Source organism: Geotrypetes seraphini, chromosome 8 (assembly GCF_902459505.1).
Source record: "Geotrypetes seraphini chromosome 8, aGeoSer1.1, whole genome shotgun sequence".
NCBI classification, from domain to species: Eukaryota; Metazoa; Chordata; class Amphibia; order Gymnophiona; family Dermophiidae; genus Geotrypetes; species Geotrypetes seraphini.
In genome coordinates this window covers 99,736,124-99,762,247 of record NC_047091.1, presented here as the reverse complement: position 1 = coordinate 99,762,247, position 26,124 = coordinate 99,736,124, and the positions used below count along the sequence as shown (strand labels likewise).

General features: G+C 43.1%; 1 protein-coding gene and 1 pseudogene across 3 annotated transcripts in view; both read left to right on the top strand.

The window, feature by feature from the left end:
- The window catches only part of PDE4C (phosphodiesterase 4C), a 707,892-nt gene that overhangs the window by 660,092 nt on the left and 21,676 nt on the right, over positions 1-26,124 (top strand). For all 3 annotated transcript variants that reach the window (XM_033954582.1, XM_033954585.1, XM_033954584.1), the window contains 3 exons: positions 14,432-14,596; positions 18,051-18,150; positions 22,796-22,950. In XM_033954582.1, the coding sequence (XP_033810473.1) occupies positions 14,432-14,596; positions 18,051-18,150; positions 22,796-22,950 (420 nt within the window). The remainder of the gene's footprint in view (positions 1-14,431; positions 14,597-18,050; positions 18,151-22,795; positions 22,951-26,124) is intronic.
- On the top strand, positions 24,763-24,917 carry LOC117366261 (annotated as a pseudogene).

Genomic DNA, 26,124 nt, shown 5'->3' with positions numbered 1-26,124 from the left:
TGCTCGCAACCTTGGAGTCATCTTTGATTCTGACCTCTCATTTTCTACGCACATCCAACAAACTGCTAAAGCCTATCGCTTCTATCTCTACAGCATCACCAAAATTCGCCCCTTCCTCTCTGAGCACACTACAAACACCCTTATCCACACTCTTTATAATCTGACGCTTAGATTATTGCAGTCGACTTCTAACTAGTCTCCTGCAGTCTGGTCTGTCTGTCTGGTAGCGCTATAGAAATAATTAATAGTAGTAGTAGTGTTCTCGTCTCAATTCTTATTGGGTTTCAGTGAGTCCAGAACAGAATATATTTGAAATTTGTCTTAAATGTAATGGATATTACTTTTACAAAATATGGCAATAAGGTTATTTTTCACTGTGTAAAAGGATTTTTGTTCCTGGTTAGTAAGTGTAATTTACTAATTACTCATGCCTAAAAAGTACAGAAAATGTCTGTTATTTCCATAAAACTTTGCTTTTGTGGCCAGGATATTCAAACTTTGCTAATTTAAAATGTGAAAACACCAAATTTTAATCTTTTCATTCTTATAAAGTCATAAAAAGCAACATATGAATCACAATTAACATGTATTTTTATTGAAGTTATACAAAGATGACACAGAAAATTTAGAAGTGAGTAGTTTTTTGAGATTTTTCATTATATTGTAAGTCACTTTATTGAATCAGCCCCCAGATGTAGTCTCCCATCATGTTCTCAATATATTGTCCTTGATAGTGGCATTTGAAGTCCAGTATATCCTGGTGGAAGCGCTCAGCTTGCTGCTCAGAATATACTCCCATGTTCTCCCTGAATGTCTTAAGATGAGCATCCAGGACATAAACTTTGAGAGACATCCTACAGCCCATTTTACTGTAATTCTTCACTAGATTCTCAACCAGCTCCATGTAGTTTTCAGCCTTGTGATTGTCCAGGAAGTGACAAATCCACTTTCTCCTTCCTAGTTAGCTTCTTGTGAAATTCCTTGCAGTTCATGATCTTCTTTATCTGTGGTCCAACGAAGACACTAGCTTTGACCTTTGCCTCAGACAGATTAGGGAAGATGTCTTGAAGATATTTGAAGGCTGCTGACTCCTTAAGTAGAGCTCTGACAAATTTTCATTAGGCCCAATCTGATGTGCAGTGGTGGCATCAGCACCTTCCAGAGGCCCACCAGTGGTTCCCATTTGATGTTGTCTCTCCCCACAGAGAACACAGTCCACTGTGGCCAGTCTTGTCTTTAGTAGTACACCTTTGTGTACTTCTGCTGTCCCAAAGGCAGAGATAGCATGGAAACTTGGTAAAACTGCCTTGGAGACCCATTAGGAATACCACCATTTTGAAGTCTCCGATGACCTCCCAGCCATACTCATCATACTTCAAGGCACCTAGTAAGGTCTTGATGCTGTTGTAATCCTGTGCAATGAGTGAGCCAGTGGAAGAGACGGGTTCTTGTTCTCATTATGAAACAACACAGCTTTAATGTTGCTAGATGAGCTGTCAATGAAGAAACGCCACTCTTTTGAGTTATAGGCGATACCAATTGCTTCAAACAGACTGGTCACATTGTAGCAAAAGCAAAGCCCATCTTAATGGAAAAAGCTTCAAAAACATTTTTTTGGACTTGGTGAGACCAAGATCTCTGATCAAGTCATTGAGGTCTTTTTGGTTTGGATAATATGGGTTTCTTTCATCAGCTACACCACTGATATTGTAAACTGAATCTAAAACATCTCCTTCACTCTCTGATTTGCTGCTCTCTTCTGAAAACAGATGCAATCTCTTTGAGGGAGTGGGTATGGAGAGCTCAGGGCAATATGGCATGGGGCGATGGATGAAGGAATGTCTGGATATGTGATTGCAGATGCAAGCTTTCCAGTGTGACATTTAGAAGGTTCCAACATGCAGAAGTAGCAGTTGCTGGAGTGGTCAGTAGGTTCCCGCTAAATTCTTGGGATAGCAAATAGAGAATGACACGGGGACCGTTTACTGCGGGAAACCATGGGTCACCACAGTAAATCCACAGGAATGGAGACATTTGCAACTGGTTTACCATAGGAATAGGGACAAGACCTTTCACCGCCGCGTGGGAATGGGGACAAGACCTTTTACCGCCCTGTGGGAGTGGTGAAAAGTCTTACTCCTGTGGTAAAAAAAAAAAATTGCACCCGTGTCAGACTCGACATCTCCTCTTGCGCCTATTTTACCTTCAGGAGCCAGCCATGCCACGATGAAGACAGAAGGAACCTATAACCAAAGCCTGAGCCCAATGTGATTTGAAGAATAAAATTACAAGACAACAAAAAGAAAAAAAATAAATGTATTTTATATTTTGCGATTAGAATATTTCAGATTTGAAATATGTATCCTGCTAGAGCTGGTATTAGACATAACTGGGGACCACAAAGTCCAGGCTGTGCTTCTTTAGCTTCCAGCTGGCTTAGGGCTCTCTCTCTGACCAGGGGGTAGTTGCCCTAGTTGCATTCCCCTAACATTATTCTTGCCATGTGTGACTAAAGTATTCCGTTAGCTTGATTTTTCTATGTAGCATTCTGTAGTAATTTGGTTTGTTCAATTTTCACAATAGTGAAGGGGATAGTTGTGAAAGGGAGGGGAGATGGGTTTTGTTGAACGTTGCTCTCTTTTATTTGTACTTATAAAATGACAATTGTTAGAGGAGAAGCTTCTGCCCACACAAACGTGACTGCAGGGCAGCACAGGCAGGCTTCGCCGGCATGAGTTTCTTTTCTAAAGCGCCATGAAGGTAAGGGGGAGGGAGGGAGATAGATTTGGCTGGAGGGAGGGAGATAGATTTGGCTGGAGGGAGGGAGGGACTGAATAATCTGAATAGGCAGAGTTTTCCATAGTTTAGCCACTTGATAAGCCCAGGTTGAATTATAAAGCACAGTTACTTACCGTAACAGGTGTTATCCAGGGACAGCAGGCAGATATTCTTGACTGATGGGTGACGGCACCGACGGAGCCCCGGTACGGACAATTTTAGAGTGATTGCACTCTAAGAACTTGGAAAGTTCTAGTAGGCCGCACCGCGCACGCGCGAGTGCCTTCCCGCCCGACAGAGGCGCGCGGTCCCCAGTTAGGATAAGCCAGCTAAGAAGCCAACCCGGGGAGTTGGGTGGGACGCAAGAATATCTGCCTGCTGTCCCTGGATAACACCTGTTACGGTAAGTAACTGTGCTTTATCCCAGGACAAGCAGGCAGCATATTCTTGACTGATGGGTGACCTCCAAGCTAACAAAAAGAGGGATGGAGGGAAGGTTGGCCATTAGGAAAACAAATTTTGCAAAACAGATTGGCCGAAGTGTCCATCCCGTCTGGAGAATGCATCCAGACAATAGTGAGATGTAAAAGTATGAACTGAGGACCAAGTAGCAGCCTTGCAGATTTCCTCAATAGGAGTGGAACGGAGGAAAGCTACAGATGCTGCCATAGCTCGAACTCTATGGGCCGTGACAGAACCTTCCAGTGTCAGTCCGGTCTGAGCATAACAGAATGAAATGCACGCTGCAAGCCAATTGGACAATGTACGTTTAGAAACAGGACGTCCCAATTTATTCGGATCAAAGGACAGAAAAAGTTGGGGAGATGATCTGTGGGGCTTAGTACGGTCTAAATAGTAAGCTAGAGCTCGCTTACAGTCCAAAGTATGCAGAGCCTGTTCTCCAGAATGAGAGTGAGGTTTCGGAAAGAAGACAGGCAGAACAATGGATTGGTTGAGATGGAATTCAGAGACAACCTTAGGGAGAAACTTTGGATGTGTACGCAGAACCACCTTGTCATGATGAAAGACAGTAAAAGGTGGATCTGCAACTAGTGCATGTAGCTCACTGACCCTCCTGGCAGAGGTAAGAGCAATAAGGAAAAGTACTTTCCAAGTGAGAAACTTGAAAGGAGCGGTAGCCAAAGGTTCAAATGGAGGCTTCATTAAGGCGGAAAGAACCACATTGAGATCCCAGATTACAGGAGGGGCTTTAAGAGGTGGTTTCACATTGAAAAGACCCCGCATGAATCTGGACACCAAGGGATGAGCTGAGAGGAGTTTTCCATGAACTGGCTCATGAAAAGCAGCAATAGCACTGAGGTGGACTCTGATGGAAGTAGACTTGAGGCCAGAGTCAGACAAAGAAAGGAGATAATCCAACAACGTCTCCACTGCGAGGGAAGTGGGATCAAAATGATGAAGAAGACACCAGGAAGAAAATCGAGTCCACTTCTGATGGTAACATTGCAGAGTGGCCGGTTTCCTGGATGCATCCAGAATGGAGCGAACGGGCTGAGACAAAAGAGTATCATGAGAAGTCAGCCCGAGAGATACCAAGCTGTCAGGTGCAGAGACTGGAGGTTGGGATGTAGAAGGGTCTCCTGATGTTGCGTAAGCAGAGAAGGAAACAGTGGAAGAAGAAAGGGTTCCCTGGAACTGAGTTGAAGTAGAAGGGAGAACCAATGTTGCCTGGGCCACCGTGGAGCAATCAGAATCATGGTGGCTCGTTCCCTCTTGAGCTTGAACAAGGTTCTTAACATGAGAGGCAGAGGAGGGAAAGCGTACAGGAACAGATTGGACCAATCGAGGAGAAATGCATCCACTGCCAGATGGTGAGGAGAGTAGAGTCTGGAGCAGAATAGGGGCAGCTGGTGTTTGTGAGGAGCTGCAAAGAGGTCTATCTGAGGAGTGCCCCACTGAGCGAAGATGGACTGCAGAGTTAAAGGATCGAGTGTCCACTCGTGAGGCTGGAGAATTCTGCTGAGTTTGTCCGCTAAGGAATTCTGTTCTCCCTGAATGTAGATAGCTTTCAGGAATAGATGGTGATCTGTGGCCCAAGTCCAGATCTTTTGGGCTTCCTGGCACAAGAGGCGAGAGCCTGTCCCACCCTGTTTGTTGATGTAGTACATCGCAACTTGATTGTCTGTGCACAGCAGGAGGACTTGAGGAAAGAGAAGATGTTGGAAGGCCTTGAGGGCATAAAACATCGCTCTGAGTTCCAGGAAATTGATGTGATGCTTCATTTCCTGAGCTGTCCAAAGTCCTTGAGTTTGGAACTTGTTCAAATGAGCTCCCCAGGCGTAAGGGGAGGCATCGGTGGTGATGATAAGTTGATGAGGAGGTAGATGGAAGAGAAGACCTCTGGAGAGATTTGAGGATATCAACCACCATTGTAGAGACTGACGAAGAGATGATGTCACAGATATGTGACGTGAGCAAGAATCCATCGCTTGGGACCACTGGGTAGCTAGGGTCCATTGAGGAGTGCGTAGGTGAAGACGTGCGAAGGGTGTGACATGAACTGTGGAGGCCATGTGACCCAAGAGTATCATCATTTGCTTGGCAGAGATGGAACGTTGTGGAAGCACCTGCTGACATAGAGATTGAAGCATTTGAAGACGGTTGGATGGCAGGAACGCTCTCATGAGGACTGTGTCCAAGACGGCTCCGATGAATTGAAGTCTCTGAGTGGGGATGAGATGAGATTTGGGTAGATTGATCTCGAACCCCAGAAGTTGAAGAAACAGGATGGTTTGGTTGGTGGCCAGGAGAACAGTCTGAGATGAATTGGCCTTGATTAACCAGTCGTCCAGGTAAGGAAAGACCTGAAGGTGGTGAGAGCGTAGAAAGGCAGCCACCACAATCAGACATTTGGTGAACACTCTTGGAGAGGAGGTAAGACCGAAGGGTAGCACCTTGTATTGGTAATGACAATGATTGATCATGAAGCGTAGGTACTGTCTGGAGGCCAGATTGACCGGTATATGAGTGTATGCTTCTTTGAGATCGAGGGAACATAGCCAGTCGCCTTGATTGAGAAGAGGGTAAAGAGTGGCCAGAGAAAGCATTCTAAATTTCTCTTTGACCAAGCATTTGTTGAGATCGCGAAGATCTAGGATGGGTCTGAGATCTCCTGTCTTTTTGGGAACTAGAAAATAACGGGAGTAGAATCCTTGCCCCTTTTGATCTAGAGGAACTTCCTCTATGGCGTTCAGAAGGAGGAGGGATTGAACCTCTTGAAGAAGGAGGGAAGACTGAGGAGTGTTCAAAGCAGGCTCTTTTGGTAGACCTTGGGCAGGAAGAGTCTGAAAGTTAAGAGAGTAGCCGTGGCGGATGATGTTGAGGACCCACTGGTCTGAGGTGATGGTTTCCCAACGGCTTATGAAATGAGTAAGGCGTCCTCCTATAGGCAGCGGAAGATGGGCAGATGGAGGGATACTGGCTATGTCCTGGAGAACCAAGTCAAAAGGGTTGTGAAGGTTTTTGTGGAGGAGGAGGCTTCACCTGTTGTTGCTGCTGTGCAGGTCTAGTGTTTTGCCTTTGTTGTTGCCTCTGACGCCTGGGTTGTTGAGCTGCCGGTGGCAAAGGACGAGCCACAAATCGACGCTGGTAGGCCGATTGCTGACGAAAAGGCCTGGTAGGTGGGGTCTTCTTTTTTGTTTTGAGGAGAGTATCCCACCTAGTTTCATGAGCCGAAAGCTTTTGAGTAGTGGAGTCCATGGATTCTCCAAACAGCTCATCCGGCAAGGTGCATTAGCCAGTCGATCCTGATGATTGACATCAAGTTCTGACACTCTGAGCCTGCCAGTCGGCGCATGGCCACCGACATAGCTGTGGCCCGAGAGGTTAGCTCAAAGGTGTCATAGATCGACCTGACCATGAACTTTCGAAGTTGTAAGAGCGATGAAGAAGTTTGGCGAAAGGCAGATTTTTTACGGTCAGGGAGGTACTTCTCAAAAGCAGTCAGATTTTGTATGAGATGCTTGAGATAGAATGAGAAGTGGAAAGCGTAATTCCCTGACCTGTTGGCTAACATCGCATTCTGGTACAACCTCTTGCCAAATTTGTCCATGGCTTTACCTTCTCTGCCAGGAGGGACTGAGGCGTATACACTAGCTCCCGTGGATTTCTTTAGAGTGGATTCCACTAATAGAGACTCATGTGGGAGCTGTGGTTTGTCAAACCCAGGAATCAGGATGACTTTATATAAGGAGTCTAACTTGCGGGGGGCTCCAGGGATGGTCAAAGGTGTCTCTAAATTCTTGTAAAACGTCTCTCTCAAGATGTCATGGAGAGGTAATTTGAGATATTCCCTTGGAGGTTGGTCAAAATCCAGTGCATCAAGAAAAGCTTTGGATTTCTTTGACTCAGCCTCCAAGGGAATAGAGAGAGAGTCACACATCTCTTTTAAAAAAGATGAGAAAGAGGTTACATCTGGTTTAGAGGATGGGTCTAAAGCAGAAGGATCCTCATCACCAGATGAACATTCCCCTTCAGAGAGAAGAGGGTCCTCTGAGTCACCCCACAGATCAGGATCCCGAACCTGAAAACTGCGGTCTGGAGATTCCGGTGTGGAGGGTTCCAGGTGTCGGGATTTGCGTGCCGACTTACCTGACCTCATAGACACGGTATCGGGAGACGTTAAGGGCTGCATCGGTGCCGAAGTCTGAACAGCCTGGTGTTGAGCTCTCGGTTCCGGTGCGAGGACTGGCATGGAGACCGAGGAAGCAGAATGTACCGGTACCGACAAAGTGGATGCCGAAAGAAGGGGCTGCTCCACTGTCGGTACCGGTGGCTCAGACCGGACCGGGACCGAAGGCTTGGTGCCAAAAGTGCAGGAAGGAGTTGTTGCAACTGTTCCTTAAGCTGCACCTGCAGGACAGCGGCGATCCGTTCGTCCAGCGAAGGCACCGGTACCGCCTTTTTCTTCTGCGGTACCTGCGGTGCTGCTCTACGCACCGAGGATGAGGAACCCGAGGTCGAGGGGCTCACCTCTATTGGGGCGGAGCGCTTCCGTGGGCACCTCGAGGTCGGCAGGACTGGGCTCGCTGCTACTGAGACCGGAGGACGCTCCAACGGGGAAGGCTTCTTAGCCGGCTTACCTGAGGGATGCGACGCCGACGCGGTATTGTGCGGTGTCGACGAGGTGGGTGCCGACTGAGACGGGGCCGATGTCGGTGCCGGTGCCGCAGAGTCAGACATCTCGGCACCAAACAATAATTGCTGCTGGATCTGCCGATTTTTCAGAGTTCTCTTTTTTAAAGTCGCACAGCGGGTGCAGGTAGACGCTCGATGGTCAGGACCAAGACACTGTAGACACCAGTTGTGCGGGTCAGTGAGTGAAATTGGTCATGCACACCGCTGGCACTTCTTAAACCCGGGTTGAGGGGGCATGAAGGTAAAAACGGCTTCTGCCAAATCGAAGGCCGAGGCCTCGATGGTGGCAACAGGTCCCGCCGGGGCGAAATTGAAAGAAGTGAAAAAAAACCCCAAAGTTTTTTTTTTTTTTTTTTTTTAAAGAAAAGAAAATAAAAGAAAATGAAGGAAACAATATTTCCTTAAGGGTTTACGCGAGCGGGAAGGCGATATGAAAAAAGTCTTCAACAGCCGTTGAAAGAAACGCGTCTTCTTAGCTCCGCGGAAACTAAGAAACTGGGGACCGCGCGCCTCTGTTGGGCGGGAAGGCACTCGCGCGTGCGCGGTGCGGCCTACTAGAACTTTCCAAGTTCTTAGAGTGCAATCACTCTAAAATTGTCCGTACCGGGGCTCCGTCAGTGCCGTCACCCATCAGTCAAGAATATGCTGCCTGCTTGTCCTGGGATAAACTCTGGTATATATATATATATTTTTTTTTTGTTTAAATCTTTTATTAATTTTTCAAAGGTAACAAAAATGCAGTATAGTATTTACACAAACAGCATTATTCATATATGCATTTATAATCAATCAAAATCCCCATAGCATGATAACCCTCCCCTACCCCACCCAACCAATATCTTACAAAAGAATAAAACCATGACATAAATATCTCTCTCCCATCCTCCCTCCCCCTGGGTGTGTGTGCAATATACCAACAGGATCAAAGGAGGGAAAAAACCCCCAAAACCAATTACCACACATCCATATATATTTTTAATTTCAGGAAAACGAAAAGGATGTTTTTGCCTTAAATTAAAAGCTGTTTCAGTAGAGAACTTAAAAAGTTATGGTATATAATCTAGATCAGGGGAACCCACGCTTTTTTGGCTTGCGAGCTACTTTTAAAATGAACAAGTCAAAATGATCTACCAACAATAAAAATACTAAACATATACCCCCTCTTTTACTACAGTGCGCTTGCCACTAAGTGCTAATGTGCCCATTATATTCTTTTTTTTTCCAACTCTTTATTATTTTCAAAACTTCAATAAGTGTAACAGTAAATACATTTTATACTCAAATATCACACTTAATATTCTATTAATATCCATTTCAGAATTAATCCCCCTCCCCCCTAAACAATCACAATGTCCAACACATAAAATATCTATAATAAACCCCATATTAATATACCAAAATTCATTATCATGCCAGACCCCCCCCTCTTCTCCCCTCCCGGATGTGCATGCTTAAAGAGGAAAACAATAATTAAACATTACAATAATTTGCTAATGGCTCCCAAGTCTCCTGAAATTTCTTGAAATTCCCTTTCTGAATGGCTAATGTTCTTTCCATTTTATACATATGACACAAGGAATTCCACCAAAAACTATAGTTAAGCCTCTTCCAATCCTTTCAATTGCTCGTAATGTATTATATGGCGACTCCTGTCATTATTAGTAAAAGCCTGTTGTTTTTAGATGATATTTTGCTTTTAGCCCTCATTGTTATACCAAATAACACAGTATCATAGGACAATGTCACTGGATTTTCCAACAAACAATTTATTTGGTCCCATATTGATTTCCAAAAAGCCAAAATATATGGACAATAGAACAATAAATGTTCTAAAATCACTACTTATATTATATTCTATGGACGCGTTAGCATTTAGCGTGCACTAAATCAGCTAGTGCGCCTTAGTAAAAGACCCCCCCCAATATTTATTTATATATATTAACCGAGTGCACCTACTCTGTCCTCCAGACCTCGTTCCATTCCCCAACCAACATCTTTCTCCGTCCTTCCAGCTTTTCTTCCTTTCTCCTCCACCCCGATTGGCAACATGTCTCCCTCCTCTGTTCTGATCTTGCATCTCTCTGTTCTTCCTCAGGGTCTCTCCCCCTCTGAATAAGTGATTCATCAAATTTCTAAGAAACTTGAAACTCTGTCTGCACCTCACCTAGTCCAACATCTGCCCTCCTCTTCTGCCTCCCCCTTGTTTCAGGTTTCTCCCTCTATCTTCTTCTGCTAACATTTTGAGTCCTCCCACCCTTTGGTCCAGGTCTTTGTCTCTCTTACTCTCTTTGTCTTCCCCCTCCCCAGGGCCTGGCATCTCTCTCTCCTTTGTTCAGAGTGTTTCCCCTGTCTAACCCCTCTAGTAGTCTAGGATCTGCCTTATCTTCCCCCTCCCTTTTGGTTTAAGGCTGCTTTCCCATCCCTCCTCAAGGTCCTTTTGTCTCTTCCCCTCCCCCCACCCCAATCCAGCATCTCTAAGGCAATCCCCCTCCCGCCGGGGTCCTCACGACGGGCACAATTTTACCCTGACATGCGGGGCCTTACCTCCGCTTCTTCCCTGCACACAGTGACAGGTCAATTTAATTTAATTTAATTCTTATATACCGCTAATAACCGTGAGGTTTCTAAGCGGTTTACAAAAATGATGCATTAAAAGATACAATAAATAAAAATAAATAAGATAGGTACTTGGAAATTCCCTAACTGTCCCAAAGGCTCACAATCTAACTAAAGTACCTGAAGAAACAATTTATGAAAAATAAAAATAAAAATATAAAGACAGAGGTAGAGATAGAGATAGAAATGAATATTCCAACAAGATGGCGGCCAGTTAGGTCATCTTCTGTGCTGTCTCCCTTGTCCTGCTTTTGTTTTTGTTTTATTTTGCCTTTGTTGATTTTTCTTTTAAATTTATTTTTTGTTGGTTTTTTGTTCTGTCTCTACTGTTTTCATTTGGGAATTCCAGTCTCGTTGGTGTTTGCTTCTTTTGAGCTCACCTACCAATTTCCAGTTTGACAGTTGCTCCGATCTGGCAGCTGAGGGAGCCGTTGCCTTATGCCTGAATGGTTCTATGGTGGCGTTTAAGAGTTGAAGAATTGGGTCCTGTTTCTTTTCGTGGTGGATGGGAGAGTTCTGGCTTTCACCTCCATTCTTCCCTCTGGGCCTACCACATTTGAAAGTTAATTACGGCAACCTGCAGAGCAAACATAGCAGGCTGCTGTTGGCTTCTGTAGCTTGTTCCCTCTGCCGCAGTCTCGCACCTCCTCTGACATCAGGGCCGGGACCGCGGCAGAGGGAACATGCTACAAAGGTTGACAGCAGCCTGCTATGTTCACTCTGCAGGCTGTTGTAATTACAGTACTTTAAAGGTGAGAAAGTGACTGGGGGAATGCTAAGGAGAACACTGGCTCTGCGATCTACCGGCGTTGCCATTGCGATCGACCGGTAGATCACAATCGACATTTTGGGCACCCCTGATCTAGAGCAGGGGTGTCAAAGTCCCTCCTCAAGGGCCGCAATCCAGTTGGGATTTCCCCAATGAATATGCATGAGATCTATTAGCATACAATGAAAGCAGTGCATGCAAATAGATCTCATGCTTATTCATTGAGGAAATCCTGAAAACCCGACTGGATTGCGGCCCTCGAGGAGGGACTTTGACATCCCTGATCTAGAGTGTCCCCATAACGAGTTTTAAACAATACAAATTTCATCCAATATTCTTAATAATAGTACGTGATCTACTAAGTCGTAAGCACTGGATAGGGCAAATTGAAATAACAATACTCTGTAACCCTTAGAAATACTAGTTCTTAAAATGTCTAACATGGATCCTAGAGTGTTTTTTTGTTCTGTGACCCTTACGGAAACCAGACTGTGGAATGTAAAATATTTAATTTTTCTAAATAGAAATCTAGTGGGATGTTGACTAGGCTTCTAATATTTTAACTAGCAATGATCTATAATTGGATACCTGGCCAAAGTTTGGGTGATTTTATATACTATATGTTGCAAATATTTTCAGAATAGCCACTTTTGTTGGTTGTTTCCATCATTTTAGTTACATATTTATTTATTTACTTACTACAGAAGGTCTTTTTTTCCCAATTCTTTATTGATTTCAATACTTACAATAAGTGTAACAATAAATATAACATTTTATACTCAAATATTACACTTAATATTCTTGTAATAACCATTTCAGAATTGAATCCCCCTCCCCCCTTATCAATTACCATGTCCATACATAAAATATCTATTATCAGCCCATATCAATTATTCAAAATTTATTAACCTTTCATCCCTCCCACCTCCCCCCTCCCGGATGTGCATATATAAAGGGGAAAACACTATTTAAACGTCACAATATTTTGCTAATGGCTCCCAAATCTCCTGAAACCTCTTAAAATTCCCTTTCTGAATGGCCAATGTCCTTTTCATTTTATACATATGACACAATGAGTTCCACCAAAAACTATAATTAAGCCTTTTCCAATTCTTCCAATTGCTTGTAATTTGTTGTATGGCGACTCCTGTCATTATTAACAAAAGCCTGTTATTCTTAGATGATATTTGGCTTTTAGCCCTCATAATCATGCCAAATAATATAGTATCATAAGACAATGCCACTGGATTTTCCAACAAACAATTAATTTGGCCCCATATTGGTTTCCAAAATGCCATAATAAAAGGACAGTAGAACAATAAATGATCTAAAGTCCCTGCTTTGAGATGACAATGCCAACATCTATTTGACTTAGAGTTATCCATCTTTTGTAAATGAACCGAGGTCCAGAATGCTCTATGTAACAGAAAAAAACATGTTTATCTCATAGATGCCGACATTGTACATCTCATCCTCCAAGTCCAAATTCGTGGCCATTGAGACGCAGAAATTTGGTGCTTAATCTCAATACTTCAGATGTCCCTAAGACCAGTTTGGTTTTTTATTTGCAAATTCAGCTAACAATTTATACCATTGTGCGGCCTGGTGTCCCAAGAAGTCCATCTGAAAACATATGAATTCCAAGGTATACTAATTATTTACATTTTTCCATTCAGGGAACTCCACCTGAATAACCTGCTTCAGTTGCAGCCATCTAAAACTTCGTGAATTGTTAAGTCCAAATTTATGCTGCAACTGTGAAAAATCAAGCAACTTATCATTATTTATAACAGCATCTAAAATACGTATTCCTGCTATCATCCAATGTTTCCAGATGACCTTAAATCCGCCAATTTGAATCTTGGAGTTAAGCCATATAGTCTGATTTGTTATTTTTGTAATGGGATAGGTGTTAAATTGTTGATATATCGTAAGGTTTTCCATGTATCCATTAAAATTCTGTTCTGTTTATATAATCTAGGACTTTTGATACTGAGAACATGACATAGTCGCAGAGGGAACATGAGTCACTATTCCAACCACAGCGAATCTGGGAGATTTTCAATGAGCTCTGGGAGGACCCAATACATACCTTGGCGTAAAATATAGGCTTGATGATACCTATAAAAATTGGGAAATTTTACCCCTCCCTCCGCAATTGGCTTTTGTAGAGATACTAACGAAATTCTAGCAATTTTACCCAGCCAAATAAATTTTGAAAGAATACTGTTTAACTTTTTATAATAGGACCCCTTAAAAAAAAATGGTAACATACCCATTTGATAACAAACCACAGGCAAAATCATCATTTTAATAGATTGGACTCTCCCCACCAAGAAAGATGTAAAGGATTCCATTGCTCACATATTTCTGTTACCTTCTGTAATAAAAAAATTTTCATTCACTTTCATTGTTTCATCCAACGTGTTTTTTATCAAAATGCCTAAATATTTTATTCCTTCCTCTTTCCATAGAAAGGGGAATGTATCAAATAAACCTTTTGTGCAATGGACATTAATTGGAAGAACTTCTGATTTACTCCAATTTATCTTATAACCTGAAAATTTACCAAATTTCTCTTTTAATTCAAATAAGCATGGAATGGTTGTTTCAGGATTCCTCAAATGAAGCAGTATATCATCCGCATAAGCAGAGACCTTATATTACCGATCTGAATAAGGAATACCCTGTATCTCCTTCACCTGCTGAATAGCTAACAACAAGGGTTCTAATACAATATCAAAAAGCAAAGGAGATAAGGGACTTACTACAGAAGGTCTATGGAGATTTGTGTATTTATGGTTCCAACATTACGTAATGTTGCAGCTCGCTAGGGGTAGTACTGACAGTCATGTGGCCCTCTATGTATGTGCTTTTCCTGATCTAGAATATACTTCTGTTAGCATGGAATGAATATCTTGAATACTAGACTTTGTTCTCATGATATCATTTCTTTGTCATCTTCCACCTATCTACTTTATAAGGTCACTGAAAAGACCACATGCTTGTTACTGCTGTAATCTGTAGACTTGTGAAGAAGGTCCACCTGATTATGGCATGCCCAGCACACACTTTGATTTCATTGAACTGTCTGTTCCCTTTAAATGCTAGGAACGGGACCTTTTGAAAACATTCCAGATCCCCGTGGACACTTTTATTACATACATGATGACCCTGGAGGACCACTACCACCCAGATGTGCCTTACCACAACAACATGCATGCTGCTGATGTGGTCCAGTCAACTCATGTACTACTGTCCTCACCAGCTCTAGAGGTGAGAAATACACTAAAGTAGGGAGGGGGGAAGACCTTCCTGGGACCACCCTAATTACCAGCTATCCTAAGTTGACCTGTTCAGCTTGGAAGAGCTTTTTCATAACTCTAGTTCCTAAGGCATTCTGGGCTTTTGGAAGATCAATTAATAAACATTGTTTTCAAACTACTTAATAACAAAATGAAGCCAGAGTATAAAGGGAATTAAAAATTCTCTGAGTACAAGCAGGATAGAATAGCCTTATATTGGTTTTAAATTCTTTATTCATTTTTACATTTTAAAAATTATATTAAAAATTGAACTAAGGCCAGTACTGGGCACACAAGTGGAATGAACACAGAGGATCTAGAATCAGTAAGTAATATTAAAAATTGAACTAAGGCCAGTACTGGGCAAACTTGCACGGTCTGTGTCTGTATATGGCCGTTTGGTGGAGGATGGGCTGGGGAGGGCTTCAATTGCTGGGAGGGTGTAGATGGGCTGGAGTAGGTTTAACAGAGATTTCGGCAGTTGGAACCCAAGCACAGTACCGGGTAGAGCTTTGGATTCTTGCCCAGAAATAGCTAAGAAGAAAAATTTTAAAAAATTTAAATTGAATCAGGTTGGGCAGACTGGATGGACCATTTGGGTCTTTATCAGCCATCATCTACTATGTATTTTACAAGTGCTTCAGAAAATAACAATTGAACTTATGCTATATCACTTGATTATCTGTCATTATTAAATTAAATTACCGTATTTGCCGGCGTATAAGACGACTTTTCAGTACCTTAAAATCCTCCCCAAAGTCGGGGGTCGTCTTATACACCGGGTACTGTTTAGAGAGCTGCACGGGGACGCCCCTAGGGTCGCGGGGATCCCGTGGGGACGCCCCCTAGGGTCGCGGGGATCCCATGGGGACGCCTCCGAGGGTCGCGGGGCTCCTGCGGGGCTGGATGCTCAGTCTTCTGGATGTACGCGGCTCTTCTTCTCCCTACCTTCTCTGCTTGCAGCACAGAGCCGAACGGAAGTCTTCCCGATGTCAGCGCTGACGTCGGGAAGACTTCCGTTCGGCTCTGTGCTGCAGGCAGGGCAGATAAGGAGAAGGAGAATAGCCTCGCGGTTCGAGTGGCTACCAAGGGAGAGGGGCGGCCGCCCCGCCCCGGTTGCAGCACAGCCGGCCAGGTTCCCTTACTTTTGTGGCACTTCCCCGAACGACATATAACAGCCCGGGTCCGACAATCCTCCCTGCCCTGTAGCCGCGAATCTAAATTACCTTCTTACAGCAGCAGTAATTTAGATTCGCGGCTACAGGGCAGGGAGGATTGTCGGACCCGGGCTGTTATCGGTCGGTCGGGGAAGTGCCACAAAAGTAAGGGGACCTGGCCGGCTGTGCTGCACCCGGGGCGGTAGAGAAGGTGTGCGGAAGAAGGGGTAGTCAGAAGGTAATTTAGATTCGCGGTTAAGGGCAGGGAGGTTTGTCGGACCCGGGCTGTTATCGGTCGGTCGGGGAAGTGCCACAAAAGTAAGGGGACCTGGCCGGCTGTGCTGCACCCGGGGCGGTAGAGAAGGTGTGCGGAAGAAGGGGTAGTCTTATACGGCGAGTATATAACAAAACTCTATATTTTAACTAAAAGTTGGGGGGTCGTCTTATACGCCGGCAAATACGGTAGTAATATTAAAACCCTCCCTCCCAACCCTACTATTACATACATGAGTACATATATCATAGATATATTATCATTCCTAGTAATCCAAACCTTTAATATAAGAGGAAAAATTCCTTCCCCCCTCCCCCCACCCCATACTTTGCAATTGTACCAATAAGGGAAAAATGATATTTACTCATTTCAATATTCTATTAATGGTCTCCAAACCTCCTGAAATTTATTAAAATTTCCTTTCTGCATGGCTAATGTTCTTTCCATCTTATATATATGACATGGAGAATTCCACCAGAAACTGTAGTTAAGTCTACTCCAGTTTTTCCAATTAAATGTAATCTGTTGAATAGCGACTAAATAGCCTTATATTGGAATGGCATCACCCAAATCGAAGTTTATATGTGGTTGATGTCATCCAATGGATTGAGAATGTTACACTGCATATGTGAGTGTTTTCCTGCCTAGAAAAGAAAGAAGCAAAAGAGTAGAAGTCTGACTCAATGTAAAGTTTAATCTAATCAAATCTTATTTTTATCCAATGTAAAGTTTAATCAGATCAAGTTCTTGACACAGAGCTGTGTTTTGGCAGATACCCGCCTGCATCAGGAGTCACAGATTCTCATATAATTTAAAAATTAAATGATCCCACTAAAAACAGGAAAGCCAATTTGAAAATTTCTCACTGTGCTTCACAAAGAAGCATCATTTTGAGAGGTATGCAGGGGGGCATTGAAGCAGTAAGGAAGAGTATGGGGCGCACATGCGGCAATGCTGGGTGCCACCGCCCCAGATGCTTCCCTCCCTCACTACACCACTGCTTGTGCCCACCCGCTTTTGGCTCAGACCAGACCAAAATTGGGTGTTTGGCTACGCCCCTGTGTCAAACAATTCAGAATTGTTGCCATTAAAGCTGAGGAGCAGCTGTTTTCAGGATTTGCCAGCCACCATTTTAGCTTTGTGAAATTTATCCTGAAATCTTTCTGTTCTTATCTTGATTTTTTCAGTATAGTCTAAAGCAAGGGTACACTGAAAACAGATCAGGTTTTCAAGATAGACATTGCTACATAGAAATATGATGGCAGATAAGTCTGCCCATCCACAGTAACTATTATCTCTTCCACTCTCTAAGAGATCCCACATGCCTATCCCAGGCTTTCTTGAATTCAGACATAGAAACAAGATATCCCTAATGAATATTTATTAGAGAGATCTGCATGCATACTACTTTCATTGTATGTAACTATTTAATACATATTCGTTAGATATATCCTGAAAACCTGGCCTCTCTGCAACCCTCAAGAACCGAAACTGTGCACCCTCGTCTACAGACTTATAAAAAGACAAAGTTATTATTAATATTGACAGGGGTAGCCATGCAACAAATTACTCAAAATTGGAAAGATTATACTAAGTTAAATTATACATTTTGGTGGAATTCAGTTTGCCACATATATAAGATGGAAAAGATGATAGCGTTACAATAAGGAAATTTTCATCATTTTCATGTTAAAAGATCAGAAGTCTATCAAGTCTAGCCACAAGTACAGGATAATCCAAGAGGAAATTTCAGGGCATCTGTAATGATAAAATCATTCCTATTGTTTTTACCACCTGGATGAACTCTTGCTTCTAGATTTAAGTTACCTTTCTCATGATACATTTCTTTTTGTCAAGTTTTCTTTTGGTGTTTGGTGCAGTAGTCATGGCTGCTTTTGGTAAAATGTTTCACAATCTCATCACCTTTCGAACAGTCCTCTTAATGCTATGAAACCTTTTTGCCTGTTACTATCCCCTCCCCTTTTGTTTTTCAGGCCGTTTTCACAGATCTGGAGATTATGGCGGCAATTTATGCGAGTGCCATCCATGACGTCGATCATCCCGGAGTCTCAAACCAGTTTCTGATCAACACAAGTAAGAATGTAATTAGAGAATCACACGTGGACAAATTATCCCCCGTCCCCGCGGGAATTCATTTTCCCGACCCGTCCCCGTGAGTTCCTTTCCTGTCTCTGCCCTATTCCTGCAAGCTCTATCCTCATCTGCACAAGCCTCAAACACTTTAAAATCATATGTGTTCGAGGCTTGTGCAGTTAAGGCAGAGCTTACAAGAATGGAGCAGGGACAGTGACAAAACTCGCGGGGATGGGGAAATTGAGTTCCTGCGGGGACGGAAACAAATTTGTCCCCGTATTATTCTTTATCCGCTATATAATGGATATATGAATTTCCTCCATGTGTTTTCATCCAAGTGGTACATTAATACACTTACAGTGCGTTTTTATTAACCACATGTTCTGTACTCACAAATTTGCTTATTCGCACAAAATAAAATGTAACGCATGTTTGCTATTCACAAGCATTTTCACTTATTCACGGTCATGCAGAGTGTGTTCCCATGAGGATGATGATATTCGTAGAGTTGTGCATGAGTATAGTTATACCAAGAGATTGTTTTTACAGTTAAAAAAAATAGTGTGTATAAAATACATTTTTAAAATGCAGAATATAATAAGCTGTTCTTTAGAAGAAGGGTACACAAAATGATAACTTTATGGTGTTAGGCAGCAAAAATGTACAATAAACAAGGTTGCACAGGAACCTAACCCCCTTTTTCCCATAGGATCAATGTTTGCATTTTTGATATTTATGGGGTTTTCTAGGAACCTAACCCCACCAAATAGCAAGAATGCACTAGAGAGCTGCACGGGAACGGGGACGACGGGAATCCCGCGGGACCCGCGGGCATCCCGCGGGTTCCCCCTTTGGGTCACGGGGATCCCGTGGGGACGCCCCTAGGGTCGCGGGGATCCCGTGGGGTCGCCCCCTAGGGTTGCGGGGATCCCGTGGGGACGCCTCCGAGGGTCGCGGGGTTCCTGCGGGGCTGGATGTACTCAGTCGCGCGGCTCTTCTCCCTACCTTCTCTGCTTGCAGCACAGAGCCGAACGGAAGTCTTCCCGACGTCAGCGCTGACGTAGGCGGGGAGGGAGGGCTTAAACAAAGCCCTCCCTCCCTCCGACGTCAGCGCTGACGTCGGGAAGACTTCCGTTTGGCTCTGTGCTGCAGGCAGTGCAGGTAAGGAGGAGAGTAGCCTCGCGGTTCGAGTGGCTACCAAGGGAGGGGGTGGTCCGCCCCGCCACACCCCGCCCCGGTTGCAGCACAGCCGGCCAGGTCCCCTTACTTTTGTGGCACTTCCCCGACCGACCGACAACAGCCCCGGTCCGACAATCCTCCCTGCCCTTTAGCCGCGAATCTAAATTATCTTCTTACAGCAGCTGTAATAAGGTAATTTAGATTCGCAGTTAAGGGCAGGGAGGTTTGTCGGACCGGGGCTGTTGTCAGTCAGTCGGGGAAGTGCCACAAAAGTAAGGGGACCTGGCCGGCTGTGCTGCACCCGGGGCGGTAGAGAAGGAGTGGGGAGAAGGACGCTGAAAGGCCATGGGGAAGACGGGAGGAGGGGGGGAAGGACTCTGAAAGCACTTGAAGACAGAGGAGGGAGAAGGACGCTGAAAGCACATGGGGAATACAAAGGGGTGGAGAAGGACGCTGAAAGGACATGGGGAAGACGGGGGGGGGATGGAGAAGGACGCTGAAAGGCCATGGGGAAGACAGAGAGGGAGAAGGACGCTGAAAGGATATGGGGAAGCAGAGGGGGGAGAAGGACACTGAAAGCACATGTGGAAGACAGAGGGGGGAGAAGGACACTGACAGGACATGGGGAAGATGGGGGGAGAAGGACGCTGAAAGGAAATGGGGAAGAGAGAGTAGGGAGAAGACGCTGGCAGGGAAGAAGACAGATGCCAGACTATGGGGGGGAGCGGAGAGAAGAAGATGGGTGCCAGACCAATTTGGAAGGGGGAAGAAAGGGAGAGGCACAGTAACAGAGCAAATGGAAGATGCAGAAGGAAGAGAGACAGTGGATGGAAGGAATTGAATGAGAACATGAGGAAAGCAGAAACCAGGCAACAAAGGTAGGAAAATAATTATATTTCTTTTTTTTTATTTTTTTTTAAATATCTTTATTCGTTTTTACATTATGCAAACAAGTGTACAATAATTCAAGTCATACTATACATTCTTCACTTGAAACTCTACATTCATTTTATACCATAAACTATCTCCCCTCCCTCCCTTTCCATATATTACCCCTCATAATGTCATAAAACCCACCCATCCCTCCTCCCCCCTACATATATTTAATGGGGATAAATATAATTATTTATTTATTATAATACTCAATTAATGGTCTCCACACCTCTTTAAATTTCTTATAATAACCTCTCTTGATTGCCAATGTTTTTTCCATTTCATACACCTGACAAACCGAACTCCACCAGAAACAATAATTCAATCCTCTATAGTCTTTCCAGTTATGTGTTATATGTTGGATGGCAACTCCTGTTAAAATCATTAACAGTTTGTTATTATTTGATGAAATTTGACTTTTGGCCCTCATAGACATTCCAAACAAAACTGTGTCATATGATAGGGCCACAGGATTCTCTAACATACAATTTATTTGACCCCAGATCAATTTCCAAAAATTATTAATAAAAGGACAATAAAATAATAAATGATCTAGAGTTCCAGCCTCAAGATGACAATGCCAACATCTATTAGACTTAGAGCAATCCAATTTTTGTAAGCGAACAGGGGTCCAGAGTGCTCTATGCAACAGGAAAAACCATGTTTGCCTCATAGACGCAGACATTGTACATCTTATCCTCCAAGACCAAATACGTGGCCATTGAGATGCATTAATTTGATGCTTAATCTCAATGCTCCAAATATCTCTAAGTACAGTGCTTGGTTTTTTATTTAAATATCCAGATAATGTTTTATACCACTGTGCGGCCTGGTGACCCATAAAATCTGCCTGGAAGCATAAGAATTCTAGAGTAAAATGAGTATTTAAAGACTTCCATTCAGGGAACCCTGCCTGAATAGCCTGCTTCAATTGCAACCACTTATAACTTTGTTTTTTATTAAGTCCAAATTTATGTTGCAATTGTGAAAACTCCAGCAGCTTACCATCATTAATAACATCATCTAAAGTACGTATTCCTGCTTCAATCCAATCCTTCCAGACAATCATAAAACCGCCTATTTGTATCTTGGAGTTCAGCCATATATTTTGACAAGTAGATTTTTGAATAGTAATAGGAGTTAAGTTGTTTACATACTTTAATGTTGTCCATGTGTCCATTAATATCCTATTGGTTTTCCTTATTTTTTTATTTTGCTTCAGGATAAAGTAGTATATTAGTTGTGTTGATAAAAATTTATAAACATTAGAGGCTCTGGTAGAAACCCATTTGCAAAGTATGTATTCTTCCCAATTAATATTTTCAAATTAATAAAGTCTTTTTGCTTATTTGTAAATGGGTTTCTACCAGAGCCTTTAATTCAGTAGCATAATTAAATGAAATAACTATTTCTGAAGTTTATATGGACGGGCGGGGACGGAGGGGATTCCTCGCGGGGACGGGTGGGGACGGAGGGGATTCCTCGCGGGGACGGGTGGGGACGGAGGGATTCCTCACGGGGACAGGTGGGGACGGGTGGGACTTTGGCGGGGACGGGTGGGATTTCTGTCCCCGCGCAACTCTCTAGAATGCACTGTAGGGGGGTGAGGGGATTGGAAGATAAGATGTAGCGAAATTGAAATTTTGAAGGAATATGATAGTTTTAATGATTGTATAGAAAGATGGGAGGGGGGAGGGTTTTTAATTAATTTACATATTAAGAATATAATGTATGATATTCAAGTGTTATATGATAGTATTTCATGTTGTTCTTTTTGTGCACTTGATGTAAGTTTGAAAAAGAATAGAGAAATAAAAAAAAAAAAAAGAATGCACTGTAATAATTTAGTATGTCAGGCAAAGGCATGCAGCCATTTCTGGGATGGTTGGTCTAACAGCACCAAATAATTGTAGCTATTTGGTTCTTCTATTCCTGGTTGCATCTGTGGAAAATCCTACACTCAGATGCACATCAAATTGTACATTATTTCTTGCAATTATGAAGTTAATACAGATTTACTAAGTAGCACATTCCACAGTGTAAATTCAATGTGAAACTGTTATGTGGTAGGATTTTTTTTTTTAATTCATCCCACCTCCCTTCTAGCCTTCTTAGTTCAATGTCTGTCCATTGGCTGAGAGGCACAAACAGCAATATGATTTGAAACCTGGCAGAGGTGCATTCCTGAGCCTACCAGGAAGTACTGCTGTTGTCCAGTGCAGACAAGAGAAGATCTTTATAGTATGGGAGAGCCCAAACATAGCAACTTATTACCTCTACCCCTCAGCTCCCTACTTGCTGCTACTGTGTGAAAATCTGGTAAGGTCAAGATTCCTGTAACCCACCCAGTTGTGCTGTCTATAACTTAATGGCTGTTACTCCCTCTCTCCCAAGGGCTGTGACTTTGTAAGAAAGACACTAAAGTTAATGTGTGTTCTTCCTGGGGGTTGATGAGTTGAGATAAGAACATTGCCTAGACCTAAAGGACAACAGCTTATGTTCATGCCAACCTTGTCTGTGTTCTTCTTTCCAGACTCTGAGTTGGCTTTGATGTATAATGATGTGTCAGTTTTAGAAAATCATCACCTAGCAGTTGGCTTCAAGCTTCTTCAGGAAGAGAACTGTGACATCTTCCAGAATGTGACCAAGAAGCAACGACAGTCTCTCAGGAAGATGATCATTGACATGGTGGGTAACAGGGCACTCCAGCCTTTTGGCTATCCTGGAAAGCAGGATGCAAAAGAGCTGAATATATAACTGAGAGCCAGACACATCAAGGAGCCTGGGGGAGGTCTACTGCCACCCAGACTGGCCTTATACCCATTGGCAATAGAAATAAATAAGGGAAGAACATTGCATGTTTTGTTTTGGAGGATTTTTTTTTAGGTGGAGTGGATACTTCAAGGGGTTGTTGTAAAGTTGCCTTTTAACTTTAGGTCACCAGTTCTAATCATAACTAAAAGACATCACCAGTTAAAATGTGTGTAATGACCTATGTAAAATGAACATCGTCACTGACAAAATCTGTCACCACAAAGTAAGACCGTTGTTGACAGTTTTAGAAGATAGAGCCAAAAAGTTGCTTAAGAAGTTTTTCCTCCTCATCTTGTTAGACCAGTCCAGACTATTGTGTCTCAAAGAGGAAGTTTTGCCTCCATTCTCATCTTCCTTCAAAGGTTGCTCAAGAAAGGCTTAGTTCTGAATTCTCTGAAGCGAAGGTGGTCACTATTTCTTGTTTCGGGGTTCAGATCTACAGACAACTCCAGATCAGCTGCCACAGATAAGAATTCTGGAGCCAGAATACCTTGGGTAGTGCACAAAAGGCAGCATGGAATGTTGATACTATTTTGGTTTCTGCCAGGTACTTGTGACCTGAATTGATCACTTTTGGAAACAGGGTATAGGGCTAGATAGACCATTGGTCTGACACAGTATGGATATTCTTAAGGTGGGGCTGTAAAGTACCTAGGCCTGGATTTAGGCATGAGCAACTACCTAGGGTGCCACAAGTTGAGTGCTGTATCTAGGCCAAAAATTTCACCTTCCCCCAGTTCTTTTAGGCTGTCCACTGGTACCACTTCAAAGAAGCACCACTAGGTCATTCTAGCCAGTACCCAGGGCAGTATTAATTCTTAGAGGGCTTCTAGGCACACAAGTACACTGGGCCCCTGCCCCACCCATACTCCATTCCTACCCTCCCCCGTTTATCTGTTTTCTTATTTACTACTATATTTTCTCTTGTATTTCTTTTTTTATTTTATTTTAAAATTCAAAACAAAGATTAGCATACCAGTGCCAGTGTACAGTTTTTCTTCTATGCAACCCCACAAACATCTCTGAACAAATCCCCTTTCCTTACCTTCCCTTCCCACCTACTTACCCAGGACTTTAACTCTGAACCCTTCCCATACATACATAAAAGTGTTCAAATGCATTGTAAAGCAGTAATACTATCCGAAACATAAGTCTATATTAATAACCAAGTTTGCAACGCCTCTCGACTGCTTTACTCTATGTCGACCAACTGTAACCCATAAGTAAATATAAACAACCAAATCTGTAACTCCTCTAGTACGTTCTACTCCATATAAGTTAACTTGTAACAAAGCAAGTCAAGCGGTTCACAGAATCCAATGTGGAACAAAAGAAGATCGGCACAAAATAAGGAGATTCTTTTTTTTTAAAATTCTTTATTCATTTTTGCATGTTACAACAAGTGTAGCAGATAAACTCATATGAACTTAAAAATACACACTTGATTAACTTTCATATAATACATCAATTATAACATTTCATTACAAATTAATATTCTATAATATTTTGAATATTATGTAATAAACCTAATATTTAAATTATTCTTATTAAATAGAAAATCCTCCCCTCCCATCCCTTCCATCACAATATTACATACAAGTATCATTGCAATGAAACTATTGATATAATCATATATTATGAAATAACAAAAATAAAACCCACCCATTTCCCCTCTAATCAAATATCATCGCTTCTCGGCCTTTTGGCTAAGATCAAGTGTAGTATCTGTTCTTATCAGTTTAAAATAAGGAGATTCAAATCAGGTTTATTTAAGGTGCTTCCAAGAAACATGCCTGATGCATTTTGCCAAACAAGGCTAGTCAATGCTAACAGAAAACCATGTCTTCCATACACACAGAACAACCCTTGCCCAGTATGAATTAAGTAATCACAAACTAAATCCTTCCCCCCCCTTTTTTTTTTTTTTTTTTTTTTTTACAAAAGCACAGAAGAGGTTTTTAGCCCTAGCTGGCGTGCTGAATGTTCTGTGCTGCTCTGATGCTCATAGGAACTCTATGACCATTGGAGCAGCGCAGAGCATTTAGCATGCTGGCCAGTGCTACAGTTTAAGGGGGGTAAAGAGCTTATGTGCACAACAGAAGAGCTGGACTTGGGTGTGATTGTATGTTCTGATCTTAAGGTGGTCAAACAGGTTGAAAAGGTGACGGCAAAAACTAGAAGGATGCTAGGGTGCATAGGAAGAGGTATGGCCAGTAGGAAAAAGGAATTATCCCAGGACAAGCAGGCAGCCTATTTTCACATATGGGTGACGTCATCCACGGAGCCCGGATGCGGACAGCCTCGCAAGCATACTTGCTTGTAGAAAACTTCAGAAGTTTTGAGTCAGCCGCATCACACATGCACAAGTGCCTTCCCGCCCAGCACAGGGTGAGTCTCCTCAGTTCTGTTTTCCGTGAAGCCAAGAAGTCTATACTTTGACGCTGTACGTTGAACTTCGTTCGCTTCGTACCTTATCTCACCGCAGTTTGTGTTCTTTTTTTCGTCGACTGACTGGCAGGGCAGGCCACTCGGCCGCAGCCTGCGAGCTTCGACTCGCGGCGGCTATCTTCCCTCCTATGTCCCGGCCAGTAATGGGCTTCAAGAAGTTTAGACAGTGCCAGCGTGCGATTTCTCTCACAGACCCACACCACTGGTGCCTCAAGTGCCTTGGGCCTGACCATAGTCATAAGTCGTGTGAGCACTGTGCTACTCTTCAACCTCGAGCCCTTAAATGTCGTCGGGTTTTAGTGGAAAAACTCTTCAGGATGGACTCTTCAGTTACACCTTCGACCTCGAGTGCTGCCTCAGTCCCACCTTGAGTCTCATTAGACCTTCCTCGTTTGAACCTTCTTTGGTCTCGAGTACACCTGCTTTATCTTCCCCTGAGTTTCCCTCGGGTCAGATACCTAAGCAGAAAATTCCAGTGGTGGTCCTCAAGCTCTCCAAGACCTCCAAGTCGAAGCACATCTCCACTGCCACCTTGGAGCCTTCAGCCTCAGCAAGTGGTCCGGTTTCAGATGTGGATCCACATTTGTAGGCTTCTCTCCA